This window comes from Rhinolophus ferrumequinum (genome assembly GCF_004115265.2).
Source record: "Rhinolophus ferrumequinum isolate MPI-CBG mRhiFer1 chromosome 15 unlocalized genomic scaffold, mRhiFer1_v1.p scaffold_54_arrow_ctg1_1, whole genome shotgun sequence".
Taxonomy (NCBI): domain Eukaryota; kingdom Metazoa; phylum Chordata; class Mammalia; order Chiroptera; family Rhinolophidae; genus Rhinolophus; species Rhinolophus ferrumequinum.
The window spans coordinates 4,816,964-4,838,626 of record NW_022680357.1 but is presented as its reverse complement, the minus strand read 5'-3'; the positions used below and the strand labels follow the sequence as shown (position 1 = coordinate 4,838,626).

At 45.8% G+C, this 21,663-nt stretch overlaps 3 protein-coding genes across 6 annotated transcripts in view; 1 reads left to right on the top strand and 2 right to left on the bottom strand.

The window, feature by feature from the left end:
* On the bottom strand, positions 1 to 7,283 carry ZNF174 (zinc finger protein 174). 2 transcript variants are annotated; one of them, XM_033101315.1, is made up of 4 exons: positions 6,944 to 7,283; positions 5,784 to 6,459; positions 4,557 to 4,779; positions 1 to 1,183 (listed from the first exon to the last, which is right to left on the bottom strand). In XM_033101315.1, the coding sequence occupies exons 2-4, from the start codon at positions 6,189 to 6,191 to the stop codon at positions 579 to 581; spliced, it is 1,236 nt and encodes a 411-aa protein (XP_032957206.1). In that variant the 5' UTR covers positions 6,192 to 6,459; positions 6,944 to 7,283; the 3' UTR covers positions 1 to 578. The 2 variants fall into 2 exon arrangements, with proteins under 2 accessions (XP_032957206.1, XP_032957205.1); XM_033101314.1 differs by having other exon boundaries at positions 5,784 to 7,283.
* A 731-nt stretch (positions 7,284 to 8,014) lies between these two features.
* On the top strand, positions 8,015 to 21,634 carry ZSCAN32 (zinc finger and SCAN domain containing 32). Its single transcript, XM_033101298.1, is given in 8 exon segments — positions 8,015 to 9,357; positions 11,718 to 11,883; positions 13,558 to 13,652; positions 13,966 to 14,089; positions 17,593 to 18,069; positions 18,830 to 19,276; positions 19,279 to 19,458; positions 19,461 to 21,634. Coding segments are annotated over 8 exon segments (2,073 nt in total). The 5' UTR covers positions 8,015 to 8,991; the 3' UTR covers positions 19,679 to 21,634.
* The window catches only part of LOC117019515 (zinc finger protein 75D), a 60,695-nt gene continuing 48,280 nt past the window's right edge, over positions 9,249 to 21,663 (bottom strand). The window contains exon 11 of one of the 3 annotated variants that reach the window (XM_033101306.1): positions 9,249 to 9,346. The gene's annotated coding sequence lies outside the window, so the exon portion shown is untranslated. Of the gene's footprint in view, positions 9,347 to 14,120; positions 14,854 to 17,860; positions 17,989 to 21,663 lie in introns of those variants that run through there. The other 2 variants (XM_033101304.1, XM_033101305.1) reach the window with 2 other exon arrangements.

The window sequence follows — 21,663 nt, the reverse complement described above, 5'->3', positions numbered from 1 at the left end:
TGTGTGTTTATTTTGGTAAAAGCACTAATTACCTGGAAACACTCTACTCACACAAACATGCTCATTCTCTCCCTTCTTACATCCTTTGTTATGAACAACCAGGAATTATGCAAAGAATATTAGAGGATTTATCTTCCAATGAACTTTTGCCTTGAAATTCTTGTCGATCACCCATCTTTATTACAGAAATGTGTGCATGATAAAGATTGTCTGGTATAACAGCAAATGTATAACTATATGTAGAATTTACCCCTAAGGATAAATACCACAACGCAGGGAAGATTTAACACGAGGTGGGGGCACCTGCAGAATCATCCTGATTCTCCCTCATTAGTTACACCCCACTATACAGCAGAGATCCTAATTCTCTTTCACCCAATGCTCAGACCTGCCACTTCTTCACCCTGTCACCATGCAGCTGCTTCTGGGACTCCTTACCAGCAAAATATGCACCATCATTCAGGGACCTCTTCCTTTCCTTGTAAGTCACACAGACAGTCTTTGTGATTTACATGCAAGTAAGGAGAAGGGAAAACACAAATACCTTCCTTTCGAACAGAAAGAACAAAGCCCTGCTTTCAGTCCCCATGGTGGAGTCTGTGATGCTGGTGAAGGTTTGAGCTCTGGCGAAAGCTTTTCCCACACTGGCCGCACTGGTATGGCTTCTCTCCAGTGTGGATTCGCTGATGCAATTTCAGGGTTGACTGCCGCCCAAAGCAGTTTCCACACTCTCCGCACGTGTAGGGTCTCTCCCCTGTGTGGACTCGCTTGTGTCTTTTCAGTTCTGAATTCCATGTGAAGCTTTTCCCACAGTCATCACATTTGTAAGGTTTCTTTGCTGAGCGTGTTGGCTGGTGACCAAGACGTTGCAAACGATTGCTTAGGCTTCTTTTACTTCCTTTGCTTTTCTTTAGCTCTCTCAGTGGGTGACTTTTTAGGGGGCTGCTGATGTATTCCAGTTCTCTGCAATGTCTCTGGTAGTGAGCGAATGGCTTTTGAGCATTTTGGGGGCTGACCTGCCTCCGTGACAACCGGGGGAGTTCACTCATATTTGCCCCTCTTGGTTCAGGACTCTGCAGACCATTCCCTTTGGATCTGCCAGCTGACATTGCACATGGCTTTGCTCCTTTAGCCCCTTCCTGTTGTGGATTTTCCTTGTTCTCACTTTTCATTCTGGGGGCTTCTATAATTAGAAAGAATATGTTTCGTTTTCTGGGCTTTGAGGAAAGAATCTCAGCAACAGTTAAGAAATATACTGCAAGGTTTCTCAACGTGTGGTCCTCCATTGGCAACTTGCATTAGACTTATCTGGGGCACCTGCCAAATAAGCAACCTGCCCTTGCATCCCTGTGACTTCTGAGTGATAACCTCTGGGGGTTAGGACTTGGATATTTGCACAGTTAGAAGGCTCTTGGAGTGATTCAGATTTATATGAAAGTTAGGAACCAAGTTCTCCAACACTCTCCCTCCTTCCTATCTTTAGGGAAAAGTGTAGGAAAGAAGAAATAGGGAAAAGCAAACCCATCAGGCCTGAGAATCAACTAAGGAATGAAAAGAAGGAAGAGAGCTGGAATTTCAACACTGCAAATATACACTCTCTTACTTGGACACTGAATGACCACAATTGTCTCTTCAAATAATGATAAATCTAGCAAATGTGGCATTTTCTTTCCTTATAAAGTTGAGAGCATTTGTGTTTGGAAACTGGAATACGGGCTAGACATGTATTCTCATTATAGAAACTCCCCAACTTCTGACCACAGGATCGAGGATCAGGATGGAAATGAGCTGGATGGCCTGTGGGCAAGTTTGAGGATCTAGAGTTGTGCTATCCTATAGAATTCCTGCCATGCGAGTATGTGTGTGTGTGTGTGTGTGTGTGTGTGTGTGTGTGAGCTTTTCACTATAGCAGCCACTAGCCACATGTGGCTATTAAGTACTTGAAATGTGGCTAGTGTGACTGAGGAACTGAATTTTAAATTTTATTTACTTTTAATTAACTTAAATTCAGATTTAAATAAGTAGCCCATAAAATTATGGTACACTGCTTTTCAACAAGGTTGTCAAAACAATTCAATGGAGAAAGAACAGTCTTTTCAATAAATGGTGCTGGGACAACTGGATTTCCCACATGCAAAAGAATGAAGTTGGACCCTATCTCACAACATATACCAAAATTCAAAATGGATCAAAGACCCAAATGTGAGAGCTCAACCAATCTCTCTTTAAATAAAACATAGGTATAAATCTTTGTGACTTTGACTTAGGCAATGGTATTTTAGATGTCACCAGAAACAAGGAAACCAAGAAAAAATAGGTAAATTAAATTTCATCAAAATTAAAAACATTTGTGCTTCAAAGAATACTATCAAGAAAGTAAAAAGACAACCCACAGAATAGGAGAAAATACTTGCCAATTATAGATAAGGGTCTATATTCAGAAAATGTAAAGAACTATTACAACAACAGAAAGAATAACCCAATTTAAAAATGAGCAAAGGATCTGAATAGACATTTCTCCAACGAACATATACAATTGGCCAATAAGCACATGAAAAGATGCTCAACATCATTAGTCACTAGGGAAATAACTGAAAACCTCCATGAGATACTTCACGCCTAATAGGATAGCTGTAATAAAAAAGACTGACAATAATAACTGTTAGCTTAGCAAGGATGTAAAGAAATTGGAATCCTCATAGGCTCTTGATGGGAATGTAAAATGGTGCAGACACTTTGGAAAACAGTCTAGCATTTCCTCAAAAGTTTAAACAGAGTTACTGTATGACCCAGCAATTCCACTCCATACCCAAGAGAAATGAAAACATATACTCAAATAAAAATCTGTACATAAATATTCATAGCAGCATGATTCATATAGCCAAAAGCGGAAACAACCCAAACATCCACCAACTGATGAATAAACAAAATGTCCATTAACAGAGTATCATTTAGCCATAAAAAGGCTAAATGAAGTATTGACATATGCTACAACATGGAGGCACTTTGAAAACATTATGTTAAGTGAAAGAAGCCAGTTGCAAAAGAGCACATATTGTATGATTCTGGACAATGACATGTCCAGAATAGGCAAATCCAGAGACAGAAAGTAGACAGTGGTTGTCAGGGACTGAAGCGGGACGGTTGGAGTATGACTACATGGTTGGAGTGTGACTACATGGGTATGGGTTTCTTTTTGAGGTCATGAAAACATTCAGAAAGTACAGTCGTGATGGCTGCACAAGGGTGTAAATATACTAAAACCCACTAAATTGTATGTACATTTTTAAAGGCTGAATTTTATAGTATGTGAATTATCTCTCAATAAAAACTTAAATAGCTGCATGTGGCTAGTGGCAACTGTATTAGACAGTGCAGCTCTGAAGGAAGTCACTGTTGGATCTTAGGGATGAGAAGCATGACAATCTGTCATCTTGGGGACCAAATTAAAGGAGCGCGAGAGTGCACATAAACCCAGCTGCATCTCCTGAGGCAGGAGAAGGGAGTGTATGTGGTCTACTTTCTTCAGGACCATGTAGGCCATAGGTTATGGGGCAGAACCTCAGCCAGAGTGACAATGCTTTTCTACTAGATCTGCAGTTCTTCTCCATTCCTGAGTTCTGAGAGTAATCAAACCAAAGTGTTTCAATGAAGGTAGCAAATCTTAAGGAATCAAGGCTCTAGTCTTCCTATACCTCTTCTCTAACCTGACTGTATGCTGTATTCGTATCACCAAGACTGGCCAAAGTGTCACTGTCATTCAGTCTTAGCGATCACAGGACTGTGTAGAGCAGTGCCAGCAATTACACTGGCATTGTAACAGAGACAGGGAAGTGGACACAAAAGTTTAAAGCACAAACAATGTCACAGGAAGAAAAAGAGGCAGAAAATAATATGGAGTGGGTTTTTTTTCCCTAATGAGCAGAACATTCTTTAGGCTCCTTCTAAATATGGGACCATTTTAAACAAAACACAGCTATAGCTCGCATGGAAGTTCATCAGTGGTCATATCTGGATCTGTCTTCACTATAGGAAGCTCTGAAATGGACAGAAAAGTAGGCACTAGAATAGTCTTATTGTGCACTGGATTGTCAAATAGTTATTAACAGAAAATAAAAACATACTCCTTATGTATAGTATCACTACCATTCTAATTAGTGAAATTTGGTAGGGAATAAAGATCTACTACTACATACATTAAAACAAACAAACAAACAAAAAACCCAGGGGCAGCCCGATGGCTCAGTTGGTTAGAGCACGAGCTCTCAACAAGGTTGCCGGTTCAATTCCCGCATGGGATGGTGGGCTGTGCCCCCTGCAATTAAAGATTGAAAATGGTGACTGGACTTGGAGCTGAGCTGCGCCCTCCACAACTAGATTGAGGGACAATGACTTGGAGCTGATGGGCCCTGGCGAAACACACTGTTCTCCAATATGAAAAAAAACACAAACCAAAAAAACAACCCAATACCTGGTCTACGGCTTTTCAGAACCATGAATGCCTTGATGGAGACAAAGGACTGATGAGAGGGAGGAAGGAGGCACAGAGTGTTTACCTGTCCCAGCCAATTTCAGGGCTGGTTCCAGGAGGAGTGGAGACTTTTCCCAATGATGGGGGCTCAGTTGGTCCTGAGGTCCTGCCTGGGAAGGCTCCTCCAGACAGCTCTCCCTGGGATATCGCCTAGGAGTTTGCAGTTGAAAGTCTGGCAGTTCCTGTTCTCCAAGTTGAGATCCAGTTTTCTCCAAGAGCACCTTCTGCCCCTGCATACAAACGGCCACCTAGGAACAAGCCCCAGGCATTAGAGTGTAGCTCGAGGGCTGACTAAGTGCAGCTTTACCTCTCAAGTTCCGTAATGACCCATTTACCCTGGGAATTCCTGATAATGGCCTAGACGTCAACTTTGATAGAGACCACTGAAACTCTCAAAGGAAGCACAGGGAAGAACACGCGGAGTGACCAGAACGAGGCTGCTTCAAATTATCCAGTATTTCTTGAGTGTATGCCCCTAAAGCTTGGGCCTTTCTCAGGCCTGGAGTCCGTCATCAGAGAACAGGCAAAAACATCAGGGTCAATTATGACACTGGCTCAGCAGATTCCCACTCTATACCCACCTGCCTAGATACTTCTCCTGAAAAAGTCTCTGTAGGACTGGGAAGTTGTATGGTGGGGGCCATTAAACACCACCTTTCTCTCATAAATTGTTCTGTCCAAGACTCTCCCTGTAAGGAGATCTCAGTGGTCGTAGGGCTCTAAGAGGACTGCCTCAACCTTGTTCCCTGCTTCCATTCCCCAAAACACATGGTTGTTTGCTTCCTGCCTAGGCCAGACTAGGATCTGACAAGGGGGCAGGGCTGGAAGAAATACTAGCCAACTGAGCTGTGACTTCCTGATCCAAAGGCAATGTGCAAGGCACTTCAGTGGAACAAGGTCCGATTTAGTTCTCCCCAAATCAAATTCCTACCCCAAAGGATAACAGTATCTGCTAAGAAGCCCAATTGTAGGAAAACTTCAAAAGGAATGAGGGCGCTATCTGTCAACAAAGATTCAAGAACCTAATTTGATCCTCACTTCCTCACTGGAGTGCCAGTGGCTGATTTTTCTAAAAACCTGGGACATCTTGGGGTGAGGGGGGAAAGGAGTGTTCCCAAATAGAGGCCAGAAGACACGTGTGAAGCTATCTGGTCCATTTCTGAACTCTGTCTAACTAGGGAGGTATCCAGAGACCAAACACTATCCAGGTGAAAAAGAAATCCTGGGGACCACAAGAGAAGACCCTCCTTACCCATTGCTTTGGTCTCTTGGCTGCTCTGTGAAAATCTTCCACCAGGGTCACTATCTCCTTGCTGCTCATTGGATATCGATGCCTGACCCGACCTTGGATTTCTGGGGGCAGGATATTCAGAAACTGTTCCAGCACCAGCAGCTCCAAAATCTGCTCCTTAGTGTGCACCTCGGGCTGCAGCCACTGCCGGCAGAGCTGTCGGAGCCGGAAGAGTGCCTCCTGGGGCCCAGACACCTCTTGATAACAAAACCGTCTAAAGCTCTGGCGGGAGAGCTCAGGATCAGGACAGTCTTTTTGCACAGCCGGTCCCCGTTTCTCTTCTAGCTTTGTTATGATGTGTCTCTCTTGCTTGGAGGAGGCCTGAATGTGGGACTGCGAGCTCAAAGTTATCTCCATCTTAGCCGCCATTCTGGGGCTGAGGAGACAGCTTCTCTCTCCTTGTAAACAGCTCAAGCCCGAGAGATCATGGTCCTGGAGAAGTCTTTCTAAATGCTAGAAAGATAATAGAAACGAAGCTCCTGCAGGATGTTGAAGACGACAGGATGCAGTCAAGGTCTTCTCATTCTCTAGCTGTGACCCCAAACTCCTGAAGACAACACAATCGCTGGGAGTGGAAAGAATCTGTCTTTCCGCCAATTTCTAGAACTGTCTTGCGAAGGAGAAGAGTCATAACGTTCTAAAAGGAAAATGGGGAGAAGACTGCTTTTATTTCAGTGATAAGCACACGAGGTCGCAGAAGAAATGCGCAATATGACCTAAGGGGCTGACAGGAATCCCTAAGAAAAGTTCAAGTTGTCAGACAGGTCGCCTGCGCCAACTCTCCCGCATTCTGGTAAGGCCGAACTCGCCGGGGGCTACAGAGTGAGCCCAGGTAGGCCGCGGCGTACACCGGGGGTTGGGAGTTAGCGGAAACTCCCTGCTCACGAGAAAGGTAGACGGAGGCACCGAGGCAGCTCGCTCCCGAAGATACGCAGGCCCAGCCGCTCCGGCCTCCGAGGGTGCCCGGCTCGTGTCCTGCGCCTCAGCTGGCCGGGGCTTGGCGAAGCTCCGGCACTCCAGCGCGCAGCTCAGCTTCGTTGCCGGTTACGAGCCCCGACTGGCGCCTGGAATGTAGCGTTGCCAACAGCTTGACAACCTGAGCCCACCTGCAGTGGACTCACCTCTCTAGGGACCAAAGAACCGGAATCCAGGAGCTAGGGCTGAGGGCGGGGCAGAAGCCTCTTGTCGCGGACACTCCCACTGGCTGCCGAGGTGCTACGCCACGGGTGAGCCCGCCTCTTCCCCAGAGGGATTGGCTCCTCGAGGGCATTCTCTCTCGTCTATTGACTGTGGGCCCTGTCGATATTGGCGAGGAACATACCCAGCCGTCGCAGTGCATCCTGGGAATTGTAGTCCAGTGGCAATGCTTGCGAGCATGCGCAGTGGGCGGATTAGCACCAAGGCTCACGGTGCTGACTTCCGGCCCGGCAGGTGAGCGAGTTTGGGGAGTTGCTAGGACTCGTGTCTGGTGAGTGCTTTACTTGCTCCTGTCAGGGGATTCGCGGCTGGGCCCCACACCGGCCTGGGTTGCCTTGCCGCCGAGAGTCTTGTCGGGGCAGTTGGGCCAGTCCCGAACGTCCCTTGCATGTTTCGCGGTCACTTTCCTGCGCCCTGGTGCCCTTCACCTACACGAGTCGGCCAGGCCGGGTTCCAATCTCTGTGCCCGAGCCCGGACTCCCTCTGGCCTGTGACTCTGTTCCTCCCATCTCCGTCTCGCTGCAGCGGGAGCCTGCGGATGTTTTCTTACGCCACTTCAGCCACAGTACCTAACCTTAGCATCCAGTAGGCACTAGGAGTATTCAGTGCATCCTTGCGGAGTGAAAGTGAATCAGTCCGTCCCCCAGTTCTCATCCTGCTTTCCGCTGAGTGGACCATCGCCAGAGGGAAACACGTTTTTGAGAGACCATTTTTTAAAAATTAAGTATGAATGGGAATGTCGGGGTCAAGAGACTGCCGGCTCCGCCTTCTGCATGAAACTAGGACAGCACTTATTATTCTTCATCCAGATAAGGTGCGGGAAGTACGAAAATGTGTAAGGCAAGGGATAAAGGTTCTAGACATGGCCTTGCTGCTGAGAAACTATGCTATTTAGAGGCCCCTTTTTTGTTAAAAAGGGCTGCTAAAAAAAAGGCCTTTGATTCCTCTATCTCTAGTTCCTCCTGCCACACTGAAATGTAAAAAGAATACAAATAAAGTCAGTTCAAGTTCTTTGGAAGAAAGGCAACCTGAATCCATTTTTTAAAAAAGTAATTTTTTTTACTCCCATAAACAGGCTTATCCCTTTGGTGGAGAAGTGCAATGTTGAGTGGGAGTTAATTGCAAATAGCTCCAGTCTTGCATCCTCTCAATTTAACAATTCCCAGAAAAGTTGAAACTTCTCCCATCCTACCTGTATGTAAAATCTCAAGAGAAGAATTTTGACAGGCCCAGCCTTTCTCTGATGCTCACTCCTGGGGTAAGGAGAAGGGGTAGGGATGAATAGCCCCACCAGAGCCTATGGAACAGAGAGGGGCTCTTTCAAAAAGAAGATGCTGTTATCAGAAGTGGGGAAGGAATGTTGGGAGGAAGAGCTACAGCAAACTAGAATAATCATTTATTATCCACATTGTGTGTGGGGTGGTGATGGTAGGGAGAAGGGTGTCATAGCGATGAAGAGGTTACTCGAGAGACACTTATACTATACTCTCCTTCGGTGAAGGTGGCAATTGGGAAGGTGGGTCCAGGCTTCTTGAAGGTAGGGGAGAGCAGGAACAAGACCCAGACATGTGGGAAACATGAGGAGGAACAGCTGGACTACACTGTGAGGACTAGTTTGGGGGATTCATTAGCAGACAAATCTGGCTGGGGATAAAACTATATTTTTCGATATTTCTAATGCTTTGGATCTTTGGCTTGGATTGCAGAGGTAGTAAAGAAAAGGACAGAAGTAAATCACAAGAAGCAGAGGAAAGGGACATGGGACAGTATTATGCTGTCTTTCCATTCTCCCTTCAAAGTTGAGCCCTTTTCAACTGTGAGTCTGTACATTTATGTCACTTTCATTTGTCTGATTCCAGAAAGACACTGCTTTCACTGGTATCCGGGAGAACCGCTTCCTAGTGATGGGAAAAGAGATGGAATCTGATCCTGAGTGTGGGAGTGGCAACCAGTAAGCCAGTTCGTGAAGCAAATGATGGCTGCAACAAGGGGTCCCCAGCGACATCCATCCCCAAGCAAGGGCTCCACACAAGGACAGAAATCAGCCCCTCATAGCAACAGCCCTGACTATGAAGCTTCCTGCCAGCGCTTCCAGCAGTTCTGCTACCAGGAGGTAGCTGGCCCCCATGAAGCTTTTAGCACTCTCTGGGAACTCTGTTGTCAGTGGCTGAGACCTAAGACACACTCAAAAGAGCAAATCCTGGAGCTGCTGGTTTTGGAGCAGTTTCTCACCATCTTGCCAGAGGAGATCCAGACCTGGGTGAGGAAGCAGCATCCAGAAAATGGTGAAGAAGCTGTGGCTCTGGTTGAGGATGTACAGAGAGTACCTGGACAACAGGTGAGAAAAGGAAATAAGAACCTTGTGGTTTTGGTTATCAAGAAGTTGGGGTGAGGAGCACAGCAAACCAGTTACGAGAGAGGCACTTAGTTGATAAATGCACACTAGGCCTCTGTCACCCACCAGAAAGTACTAGCTATCTTGAGTTGGTCCTATACCCTTAGTCTATGGGAAGAATTTCACATTTGCTGAAATAACTTAGACATTTATATATTCAGTGAATGTTTAGAGTCCCTAATTAAAGTGGTAAAAACACTCAGAAAAGTTCTCCAAAACAAGGTCAGGGAAAGGACAACTATCCTTCACTCAGCAGGTCAGGAAAATTAGAGAGGGTGGTGAATTAAAATCTAATCTCTCTTACTAGAAGGTTCCTTGAGGGTAGAGTGCCATGGGTTGTACACTAAACCAAGCTGTATTAGAGCTGGTACTTGCTGCCTGGATTAGCTGGTTAGGGACAGTGATGAGTTTCACAAAATACCCTCTTGTGGAGGTAAGGACTAGGTCTGAGATTTGATCAGTGTATATATTTTGGGAGAAGGGAGTTGTGAAAGGCTCAGGAGAAGGAAAAATAACATGAGGGCTTTGGTTGTGGGCGATTTGGGGGAGAGAAGGCAGCTGAAATCGGAATCAGAAGTCGGGGAGAGGCATGGAGTAACGGAGTGTTGGTGAGAGGAATTCTGTATCCAGAGTAGGGCTGTGCTCTGAGCCAGAAGCAGTCTGCATGGCTGAAATGGGAGGTGTTTCCCAGTGAGGAGGCGGGATGTACGCTGGCTGTGGGAGGGAGAGTGGTAAAGGCGAGTGTAGATGTAATTTCGGAGGATCGAGTAATTTTGACATAATTTGGAGAGGGACGAGCAACATGGTGGTGATGCGTTAGGCAAGAAATTAAGGAAGTTAATTTAAAATCTATGGGATTGGGACTATTAATAACTAGAATGGAGTGGAGAAGGGCAAGTAGTAGCACGTGGATGAAGTTAGCATTTGGAGAGGTGAACTAAATAGAGTGGGGAACCCTACAGGCTGGTTCTCATCCTGGACCCAGCTCCCCTTGTAGATGATCTCTCCCTTGTCCCTCACCATTTCAGAGCCAAACTCTTAATAGGAATGAAAACAAGACAGGAATGTAAGGGTTAAAACAGCTATTTGAAACCAGTCATGGAAGTCAAGGGGAGAGCAAGAAGTGGAGGTAAGAAGTATGAACAGAGGTTGATACCATTTCTCAGACCCGGTTACCTCCAGTACCTCTCCTCAGGCACTTTAAGGATAAGATATAAGCTTGGGATTCAAAGAGTGAAGATGGTTATGAAAGAAAGAAGTTGATTTTAAGTGCCTACGATATGCCAGATATTAGGGATTTTACAGCGAACAAGACAGGTAGGGCCTGTGACCTACTGGATCATGCATTCCTCGGGGGAAACAGACAATCAGCAAAAGATACTTCCAGATACTTTGAATGAGCAAGGTGACCTGATAGGCATCTGTGGGGGAGACCGGGAGGGGGGCAGGGCCCCTCTGAGGGGACATTTGAGCTGAGACGTGATGGAGGAGGAGCCTGTGCCAGGGGCTGAGAGGAGAGCAATCCAGGCAGCAGTCACAGCACACTCCAGAGCCACAGTGGGTGAGGACTCAACATGTCTGGGAAACAAGGGAGGATGTGTGGCTAGAGCTTCAGAATCAAGAAGAGTGGTATGACAGGTGGTGAGAGAGGAAAGCAGGTGCTTGTCATACTGGGTCTTTGGTGCTGTGGAGAGGAGTTTGGATTTTCTTTTGGGTGCAGTAGGAAACCACTGAAGAGTGTTACGAGAGATGGATGGGATCTTACCTTTTTAAAAGATCTACTGGATTCCATGTAAAGAGTGAATGAATTAGAGGGTCCAGCAGCAGAGAGGAGGCAGGGCAGCCAGTTCAGAGGCAATGATAGCAGTCCAGTCCAGACAAGAGTGTCCTGACCAGGCTGGAGGGTGCTGAGAGAAAACAGAGGACCAATACAAGGGATTATTTGAAGGCAGAAATGACTGGATTTGGAGATGCAGGACTTGTGGGGAGGGGAGCAGTGCTGAGATCACAGGAGCCTTCTACATTGGAAGCTGGCATTCTCACTTCCAACAAATGTACACCACATGTAGCACTTCTGATGTGTCAGGCTCTATGGTAGGTGCTTTCATATAAGTGATCTTAATCACTTGAGACCAAGTGATTGAGGCCAAATTCTGTTCATTTTCATTTTTTGACAGTGGCCCTGACACTATTTCTCTTCTGCTTCCTTATGTCTCACATCCTTTTCTAATGCCAAACTCAGGGGTTGAAAAGTCCAGCGTAGGCAGGAATGTGTAGTGACACATGATGGGCTCCGTTCTCAGGTCCTGGATTCTGGGAAGGACTTAAAAGTGCTCTTCGAGGAGACACCCCCTGTGGAAGCAGCCAGAGAATCACTGAAATCCCACCTGAAACAGGGAGTTCATCCAGAGGAACGGACTTTGCAGGAGTCACCGAGCTCACACCAGAGACCAGGGGAACAGTCAGGAGGTAAGCAGAAGCCTCCACCCTCACCGGAGGCAGAAGAAGAACAATCATCTGCGGGAAATACAAGTCTGAGCTTGACAGACTAAAAGCCTTTGAAATATGTCCACAAAACAAGATATCAAATTAGTTGAAGGTCATAGCATATAAATAGAGTGGAGATCCTCGATGTGTTAGCCAAATTCTCTTTTATTGCAATGTAATTCTATTCTGAACCAGTTGTATTAAGGTGGACATGTTTACCCTCACCTTCTGCATAGCTGTTCATGTACTGACATTAAAATCCCTGCCCCATCCATCTTAATCTCTTCTAGAATGCATTTCTCCTATTATGTTTGCTTTTCTTGCAAAAGTCTATTTTTTTCTTACTTGTCTCAATTCTTTTAGACAAAAATTTTAATTAAAGAAAATTTTTCTTAGGTGAAATTCACATATCAAAATTATCCATTTTCAAGTGAACAATTCAGTGGCCTTTGGTACATTCAAAATGTTGTACAATCACCACCTCTATCTAGTTCCAAAATATTTCATCCCCTCAAAGGGAACCCTGTGCCCATTAAGCAGTTGCCCCTTGTTCTCTATGGATTTGCCTGTTCTGGACGTTTCATAGAAAGGGAATCCTATAATATGTTACCTTTTGTGTCTGGCCTTTTTCATTTGGCATGTTCCTAGCATGTGTCACTACTTCATTCCTTTTTTACGGTTGACTAATTTTCCATTGCATGGACAGACCAAGCAAGGCACACGCTTTATAATTCTTTCTGTGAAGCACTTGGGCTCCATACATTTCTAGACAGCCTAAATGTATGCCACTGCTACTCTTCTGCGTATTTGAAAGCTGCCATTACAGGTTCATTAAATAAGTTTTAAAAGCCATTTTAAACATCATATACCTCAAATCCTGGAGGAAAACATGGCGTCTTCATGCTGTTTAAATTGGCAAGCTTCTATTGATGAAATGGAAAATAGTCTAAGAGGTTTATTTGCTTTTGTATTTTTTAACCAATGTAAATACTCCATCATTATCTTTTTAAACTTAGCATTAATTTCCTTGTAATCTTGGGAACATCTGTGTTCTCTGAAGCTTAGGGTCTGTGAGTAAAGGCTGCAGGACTCACTGTGTCCTAGGTCTGCTCCCTGCACTGCCAGTGCCCACGGGCTGCTCAGATCTCAAGTGTTGTAACCTCCCAGTGGGGATCTGGGAGACAGTGTATTGTCTTGGTCTGAAAAAAATAAAAGGTTTGAGTTCCTGTAGTATTTTTAAGAGTATATGGTTATCTTTGGGTGGTGGGCCTATGAGAGATCCCCTCGCCATTCTTGTCCTTTCTATAACCTACATATATTTCTTTGGAATGGGCAAACAAAACAAAACACTGTTGTTTTTTTAAGCTATTATGCCAAGAAGAATCTGGAACTTCTCTACACAGAGAGGCCACTAGCTACGGCAGTCGTCCTCAGACTTGAGTGTGCCTCAGACTCATGTGGGGGCATGTTAAAACAGATTCCCAGCCATCAGCCCCCAGTTCTGATTCAGTAGATCTGAGGTGGGGCCCAGGAATATGGATTGTGCCAGCTTCCCAGGTGCTGCTGATGCTATGGCCCAGGGACCCACTCGGAACCTCTGCTCTGTGTGTCCGTTATGTGGAAGCTGCCCTCTGACAGTGGCTGTTTCTCCCCTAGCCTGGCTTACTCCAGAGGCTTCCAGGAACCATCCCCAGAAGAGGGGTCTTCAAGACCAGGAGACTGGTGCTGTGCTCTGGACCACTGAACCCCAGGTAAGCTGTGGTTGACTCCTTTTGTCCCTTGACGTTCCCATTTCACCTCACACTCACTCTGAAACTCATTATTTCCCAGAGATGTGAGAAAGACTTTTGGGTGGTCCCGTGAGCTTGTCTTGGGTTATTTTCTTATTCTGTCCACTCTGACATCATGACATGCCTGCTGACCCAACCTGATCCTCTCCTCGGAGGCCCCACCTCCCTTGCCTTTCTTTGCCCCTGACCTGATAACTGTGGTCCTGTCTTTGCCCTACCCCAGGCTACAGCGGTGCTATTTTATCAGTAGCAGCAGACCCTGGTGTTGTTATAGGGGCCAGTCACATTTGAAGACAGAGCTGTACCCCTCTATCAAGAAGGACGGACTCACCTTGGACGTGCACAGAGGGCCCTATACAGGGGTGTTACACAGAAGAATGACAGAAACGTCTCACTAGGTAAGGATCTGCATTCCCTCTAGGTCCAGAGTGGATTTGTTCAGTTGTTCAGAGAGAGTGAGTGTGAAAGAAAACGCGAAGGAAGAAGACAGAGGCAGTGGGGACCCTGTTAGGTAGAGGGAAACAGGAAAATACTGAGAGTAGGTAAGAGACAGAGAGAAAAGAAGATACAGAGAAAGGAAGACTCAGAGATGCAGAAAGGAAGTCATAAAGAGGGAAACAGACTGAAAGAAAAAGAAAGCAAGGGAGTCAGAGGGCTTACGACAAGTGTGGATAGCACGCATGTGTGACAGTGAGCAAGAGTAAGGGGGTGTGAGACTGACAGCAGTGGGGACAGAGTGTGGGGAGGTCAGGGGCAAGAAGGGGAGAGGAGTCAGACAGCAAGAGACACACAGAGCAGGACACAGACAGCAGCCAGTGGAGCACAGACTGTGCAATGAACAGGTGAGAGATGAATGAACACGGGCTCTCACACAGCTGTGATGTCCTGAGTGGCAGGATTAAAAAACAAAACAACCCACGTGTCATAGTGCTCATCCATGCCCAGGCCCTTTGGAGGCCCACGTGCCCTTTTTCAATCTCAGGACTGAGTTCTGGCCTTTGTCAAATCAGTTCTGTCCCACTGGGCCGCTCCTCTTCAGGGAAGCCTCCCCCTGAGCATCAGATTCAGAGACAGATGCTCTGCAACTGGCAGAGGCCTTGACGTCTCCTCCCTGCTTCTTCACATGCAGGGTTTCCCATTCATGGTCCAAATGTCATCTCGGCTGGAACAGAGAAAACACACGGGGGACCCCAGATAGTCACCGCTGCAGAGTGAAGAACAGTTCTAAGAGTTCCACAGTGAGACTGGACTGGAAGCCCATGAGACACCACTAATGGAGGAAGAAAAAAATCAAGGGTGATGCAAAACAGCTAGACTTGGGGGATAGGAAAAGTGGGAGGTGACCCTTGGCTGCTGATAAAACCAGGACTTCCCTGTCTGTTCTCAGGGAGCCTCAGTTTTATGAGAAATTCCAGGTGCACAAGCAGAGCAGTCAGCTATACAGAGAAGTCACTGAGCTCTTGTATGAACATTTCCAAAAGACTCTGGAGCAGAGTCAATCCAAGTTCAGAAGCTTCCAGGCCAGTTGCTGTCAAGGGAGGCGAGGCCACAGCCCAGAGCCCTGCGCCTTTCAGGAGCAGATGGAAGCTCTGCTGGTTCTCACAGGGCTCCTCTAATTCTCCTAGGAGCTTGGCAGACAGGACTGTTGAGGCGAAAGGGCCGGGTGAAGGCCCATGGAAGCAGAAAGAGGTGTCATGTGAGGAAACAGTGGAGGACTCAGACAGTCACGGATCTGACAGCAAGTAGCCAGTCCAAGAAAATGGGAGCCCCGGCACCTACAGACTGCTCCAGAGCCACATGGCTGAGGACCTGTCTGCACACATGTCCTGGTCACCTATAAACAAACCACTCCCCCACAGTAGGCCTTGTTTTCCAGCTATAAATTGAGGATGGTTCCTGCTCCCTCACTTTTGAGGGTACGTTGGGATAAAAGCTAGAGTGGATACACAGTGTAAAGCCATTCATTTGGCCACAGGCAGGTTACGATACATACAGGGAAAAGTTGCACCTGAACCCTTTTGTTGTCTGGTAACCCAGGGGATTTCGTTTTGAGTTGTGAAATTGGAAAGCCAAAGCCATATGTTCTGTGACCAAAGTAGTGAGGTGTCTGAGTAGATCTTAGCTCTAGATTTTGTCAGTAGAACATAAAATAATGAAGGTGATGTTGCCCTGGGGAATGACTGCTGTATTCTTGTGGAAGTTGGGTGATGTTCCAGCAGGTGCCTCTGTGTGAATTCAAAATGTTGTCCTTAGTCTAGGAATCACGTTGCACTGCAGCTGCAGGGTAATGGAGCAAAATAAGAGTGATCAGGAATGTGACGGCAGAGGGTGGGGTGCCTTTTTCATTTGGGTTGTCAGGGTAGCGTTCATTGAGAAAATGACATTTGAACAAAGACTTGGAGGAGAAGGAAGGAGCCATGTGGCTCTGTGGGGGAAGAGTGTTAACAGACAGGGGGAATAGCCAGTGCAAAGGTTCTGAGGCAAGAAGGCCAGTGTGATCTGCAGACTGAGGATGAGAGTGATAAACGAGGTTCATGAGCCAGATCGTGTAGGGCAGCAGTATCGGAAGTGACGTGAACTGAAATTGAGAGTCAGCATTTTAAAATGTTTATAGCACTTTAGCATTGCTGTACTACACAACTGATTTTTCCTGTATTTAAAAAAACACAAAAGCCTATTTTTTCAGAGATAATTTGAGAATCATTAAGATAGGGCCTTGAGGCCCTACATAAAGGACTTTGTAAGGACTTTGACTTTCTGAGTTATCGGGTAGCCTTGCAGGGCTCTGAGCAGAGGAATAGTAGTTTAAAAATGATTTGACTATTTCAGTTAATTTGGCACTGAACTCTACTTAAACATTTATGTGTGTCTCCTTTTTGCTGCAGAGACTTGTAGAAGATTGGCCTCCGTGGAGGCAGCATCCGTGTCAGATTGATGTTTGCATTTCCTATAAAATAGCACAGTAGGCACTCAATACATGTTAGTTGAATTGAATGAACAAGGACGGGGTGGGGGGCAACTTTGACTGCTGGGTTAGGAGGTCAAGAGTGGAATCAAGAAGACCAGGGAGGCAGCTAGGGCATAATCCAGGCATGAGATGATAGTGGCTCAGAGCAGAGTGGAGTATAGGGGCTGATGAGAGGAGGTCGCGTGCTCTTCAGAGCACCACAACTAGATGTAAGATGTATCAGAACGCATTTGCTAGGACAGCTGTGGACAAATGAGCCCTCACCAACTGGCCCAGATGGGCACCCCTTGAGCCTTAGGTGGGCATAGAAGTGTGTTGAGGACTGAGGGTTCTCGAGTCACCAGCCATCCTGAACTACTCTTCTCAGGCCTTTACTGCTTGTTCTCACTTTGGGATAGTAACTGCCGTAATGTAGTTTCTTGCTTCTACAAGGATGACAGGAAATGTAACATGGAGATGGGCAGACCAGAAGGTACCCAGGTATCAGAGGTGGGAGTAGGCAGAAGTCTCCTATAACCAGCTCTTCTCTCCTCTCAGTCTTTGCTTCCCTGCCCACCTCCCCTGTTCACCACGTTCTCTTATGTGGCCACATGCCCTCAGGGACTCGCACCAGTGTGGAGACAGGTGAGCACTGCCCTTATCATGAATCATCTCTCGGGGAATGCATGGGATTCAGGACAATTAAAGAGAAATACAAATGGCAGTGTCAGGAGTAGGCTATACTCCTTCTCAGCTGGAGAGGATGTCTTGTCTACTACACTGAAAGTTTCTGTTTCAGGAGAAAAGCCCACAGTGAGATACCTTCCAGACTGATGGCAGCCAGTTGTGGCATAGTTTGAGAAACTAGGATGTAACATGTTGGGCTGCTAAAACCCTGCACTACAGTATCCAGTCTTCCCTGACCTGATCATTGTGTTCTTTGTTCCCTGGCAGCACGTGTGCAGTGGAGCTACGAAGAGACCAAGATGCTCCTGGCCATTATCAGTAATTCTCAATTCCATGAAAAACTCCAGACCTGTCAGCAGAGCAGCCAAATCTACAAGGCTGTAGCAGAACGACTCCAGCAGCAGGACTGTCTGCGGACCCCAGAGCAGTGTTGCACTAAGTTCAAAAACTCATGGTCAGGTTACCACAAAGTCAGGAGATGCCATGTACCTGAATCTTGTATCTTTTATGAGGAAATGGATGCCCTTTCAAGCTCCTCTTCACCTTCTGTAGCAATCGATCCTACTCCTGACCAAGAGGGAAGTGACATGGGGTCTGGAGAGCTGAGTCAGCAGAACGGGGCCCCCACACAGACTGGAGAAGTTGCCATTGTGGATGGTGCAGCTGGAGATGAAAAGGATATCATGTATCCTGGCCAGGAAGTTAGTGAAGTTGACCTGCCAGTCCTGTTCCCGAACAGACTTGGTAAGACCTTTGGCTCTGATGGTCAAAGGATGAGAAAGCCCACATATAGGCCACTAGCCTAGCAATCAAGAGGGAGCCGTGTCTGTTCCAGGCCTCCTCGTCAACTTGATGAATGACCTTATATAGGCCAGGGAGTTTTGGTTTTCATGGAGTTTAAGTATTATTTCTTTTGAACTTTAGAGCCCTGATTTTGCATTTACCAGCCTCTTTCACAGAGTCCGTGTCATTTTTACCCCTGGAATTGCACTTAATCCGCTTCTTTAAATTGCCAGTTAGGCCTCACTCAAGCCCAAACACTATCCCCTTCCCTCTTTCTTCACCACTGATCCTCCTTTCATAACCAAAGCCTGCACTTGCCAGATACTCAGAAACTTCCTTTCTTTTTGTTTGAGCTGCCCAATCTCAGGGTGGCCTTTTATGATTCTGTTCCCAGAAAGTAGGCCATTCAAGAATTGAGACTATACCTACAGACAAGCTGACAGTTGACATAGAACTTAACTCTTTGCTTCACTTTTGTCATTGTGTCAAAATATCCAAAAAGAAAGAGAATAGGAAAAAAGTAGAGGTTTTATGATATATTTACCTGTGACCACAAATTTGGAGCTAAAAAGTATTACAATTGGAAAATAAAATTTAGGCTTTTTATTAGAAGACTGAATCACGTGAAGAATTCTCATTTCTTTATGGTAGTTTAATTGTAACTCATTCCTCATTCCATTATTTTCCTTCTCCACCATCCAATATAATTTTATTCTTTCAGGTTTTGAGATCAAGAATGGGATTAAAAAAGAAAATCCAAAATGGGATGATTCAGAGAAAGAAGTGAACAAGCCTTTACAGAGAAAGTCTAGTGGAGAACTTTTTTGGCACTCTGAGCTCAAAACAGGCTGGGAGGGTGAGCCAGTGTCAAGAAGACAACATAGACATTCTCCAGGGGAGAGTAAGGGAAGAATCAAATCCCAGGAGAGGATAAGTCACCATAGTCTTTGGATTGAAGAGAAGACTTCCACACATCTGTGTGGGAGAAACTGCTGTCACAGCTCTCCCTCCGCTCACCACCAGCCAGCTCCCGACGTAGAAAAAGCTTCTAAATGTCAAGAATGTGGGAAAAGCTTTAGCCGAGGTTCTTATCTTGTTCAGCATCAGAGAATCCAAACGGGAGAGAAGCCTCACAAGTGCAGTGTATGTGGGAAAGGCTTCAGTGAGCGCTCAACCTCACTGCCCACCTAAGGACTCACACAGGGGAGAGACCCTGCCAGTGTGGGGAATGTGGGAAAAGCTTCAACCAGAGCTCCAGGCTCACTGTACACCAGAGGACTCACACTGGGGAGAAGCCTTATCAGTGCACTGTCTGTGGGAAGAGATTCAATAACAGCTCCCAATTTAGCGCTGGAGAGTCCACACCAGGGAGAGCCCATACAAGTGTGCGCAGTGTGGGAAAAGCTTCAATGACAGCTCCCACTTCAGTGCCCACCAGAAAACCCGCACTAGGGAAAAGCCTTACAAGTGCTCTCAGTGTGAGAAAAGCTTCACTAAGAACTCTGCTTTTATCTGCCATCAGGAGGTATTCATAGAAGAGATACGTCATAGGAAAGAAGAAATGTGCTGAGTGTGTAGGAAACTGGACACATCAATTCCTTAGGTCAACATGTGTTTCTTAGAGCTGCTTCTGCTGTGGGGAGTTCTACTAGCCAATCCCTGGATTAGCAGTAAACTTACTGACAACTGGATCTGAAGAACCACATCCAGGAATAGAAATCACCTAAAAATACTGATTTCCATCTCTGCATATGACTGCACAGTCTTACAGTGGATTTCCATTTTGCTTTGAAGGGGGGAAAAGCTGTAGGACCATTAGTCCTGCCAGGAAACTACAGTATCCTTGTTCTGAACAGAGAACAGGTATGTAGTAGCCTGAGAACTGTTTCTGGGTCACGTCAGAGAAGAAATTCTCCTTCTTTGTGGGGAGCACATCTAGAAGTTTAATAGCCTGGATCTATTCTAAACCAATAATTGACCTCTAGGTACCTACTGTTATCTCCAAATCAGATAAAACTCTGTAACCCAACTACCACCAGAAAGGGAACAAAGGAAAAAAAGGATAGGTTAAGCCACTGGATAATACTAAATCTAAGCAACTTAGACTTAATCTTGGAGGAAGCATAACATCTAGTTTGATTTTTATAAGATTTCTCATCTTACCATCACCACATCACAGTTCCTGGTTTCTTGTCTCTTATAGAAAATTGTTTCTATGAATTTATGAGAATTACTATTTCAGATGAAAATAAAAGTGTTTCTCCCTCTACTTCCTGGCCCTTTGGTTATAATTTTCTCCATTAGAAGCTTAACACTCATGTAGAAGCCTGCAGGGTCCTGAAGGGGGTCTAAGTGTAGAACCTCAGGGCAGTAGGATATGCCAAGAAGGAATACAGGGCAGGAAATGGGGAGAGGATGAACTGAATTGGGCAGGAATGGTTTGAGCTATCACTGAGAAGGGAGATCACAGGTGTAAGGAAAGTATAGGGATACAGGATGCTCTGACTGTAGGGGAAAGGCAGGGTAAGTGTGAGGAACCCTAAAAACCAAAGTTAAAACGTACTGATTCAGAAAAAAGCTAAGTATTTAAGGTTTTGTGAAATCTCCATGGATAAAAAGTACTAAAATATGGGTATATTGTACACAGTTCTTGGCTCTTATAGTAACATCTTGGCAAGATGTTACTACCTTAGATAAGTTATGGTGAATATCAAGTGACATGGTCTCTGTTGAGCCATTTTGAGGAATTAAATATGAGCAAAGAACGTACATTCTACCTCAAAGAAGAAAAATTTTTTTCTCCTGAATTTTGGGGAAGAAGCAGCAAAGGCAGGAAACAAGAATATACTTCAGTGTTTCATCAGTTTGAGCCTTGCTGGGGCCACCCCTCATTTCCCTGCATATACTGTCCTTGACCATGGTCCTCAGGGCAAGCTGTGCAGGCCAGTTCCCAGGGTCACATACTTACCTCTTCTCTAGACGGAAATTAACATCTTTGAAGAGCCTGAGCAAAGGCAAAGAGGTGGGCTTGAGTGTGACCTGTTGGGACAGCCTGACCTCACTGGAGATTCATGATGGAGGTGACAGCGCGGGGTGGATCAATTATCAAAGCGCTTTGGATATCAGCTCCAAGAATCGAGACTTGGTAGAAGAGGATAACCAGTGAAAGTCGATCTACGCACTAAGGAAGTGGAGATACTCAGTAAGGCCTCCCTAGCAGGCTTCTCCCATGCCTGGGTCGGCTGTGGCCAAGGAAACTGGGATGCAACTGGAGAATTCCCTGCATTTTTAGGTTGCTTCCACCTCCAAATTGCTTTATTCCCCAGTCTGCTGTGCACAGTACTAGAGCTGGCAAACCTTGCCTGTCTGCTACTATGGATGGCCTGGAATAGACAGGCAAGAATTGGAGAATACATTCATTTAGGAAATATTTGATTGCCTATAATGTACCAGGTATTGTAGGACCTAGCTACAAAGCAGTGAACAAAATATACACTGTCTCTTCCTGAATCATACTCATTGGACCCCTCAGAAATTCCAGGGCTAGTCTGGACC

Bases quoted from the DNA above. Each gene is read 5' to 3' on its own strand.
- ZNF174 (XM_033101314.1), bottom strand. From the start codon at position 6,191: ATGGCGGCTAAGATGGAGATAACTTTGAGCTCGCAGTCCCACATTCAG. The intron at 4,780-5,783 runs GTAAGGAGGGTC...GCTTGTTCCTAG, and splicing joins CCAAGAGACCAAAGCAATGG to GTGGCCGTTTGTATGCAGGG. The intron at 1,184-4,556 runs GTAAACACTCTG...TTCTAATTATAG, and splicing joins CCTGAAATTGGCTGGGACAG to AAGCCCCCAGAATGAAAAGT.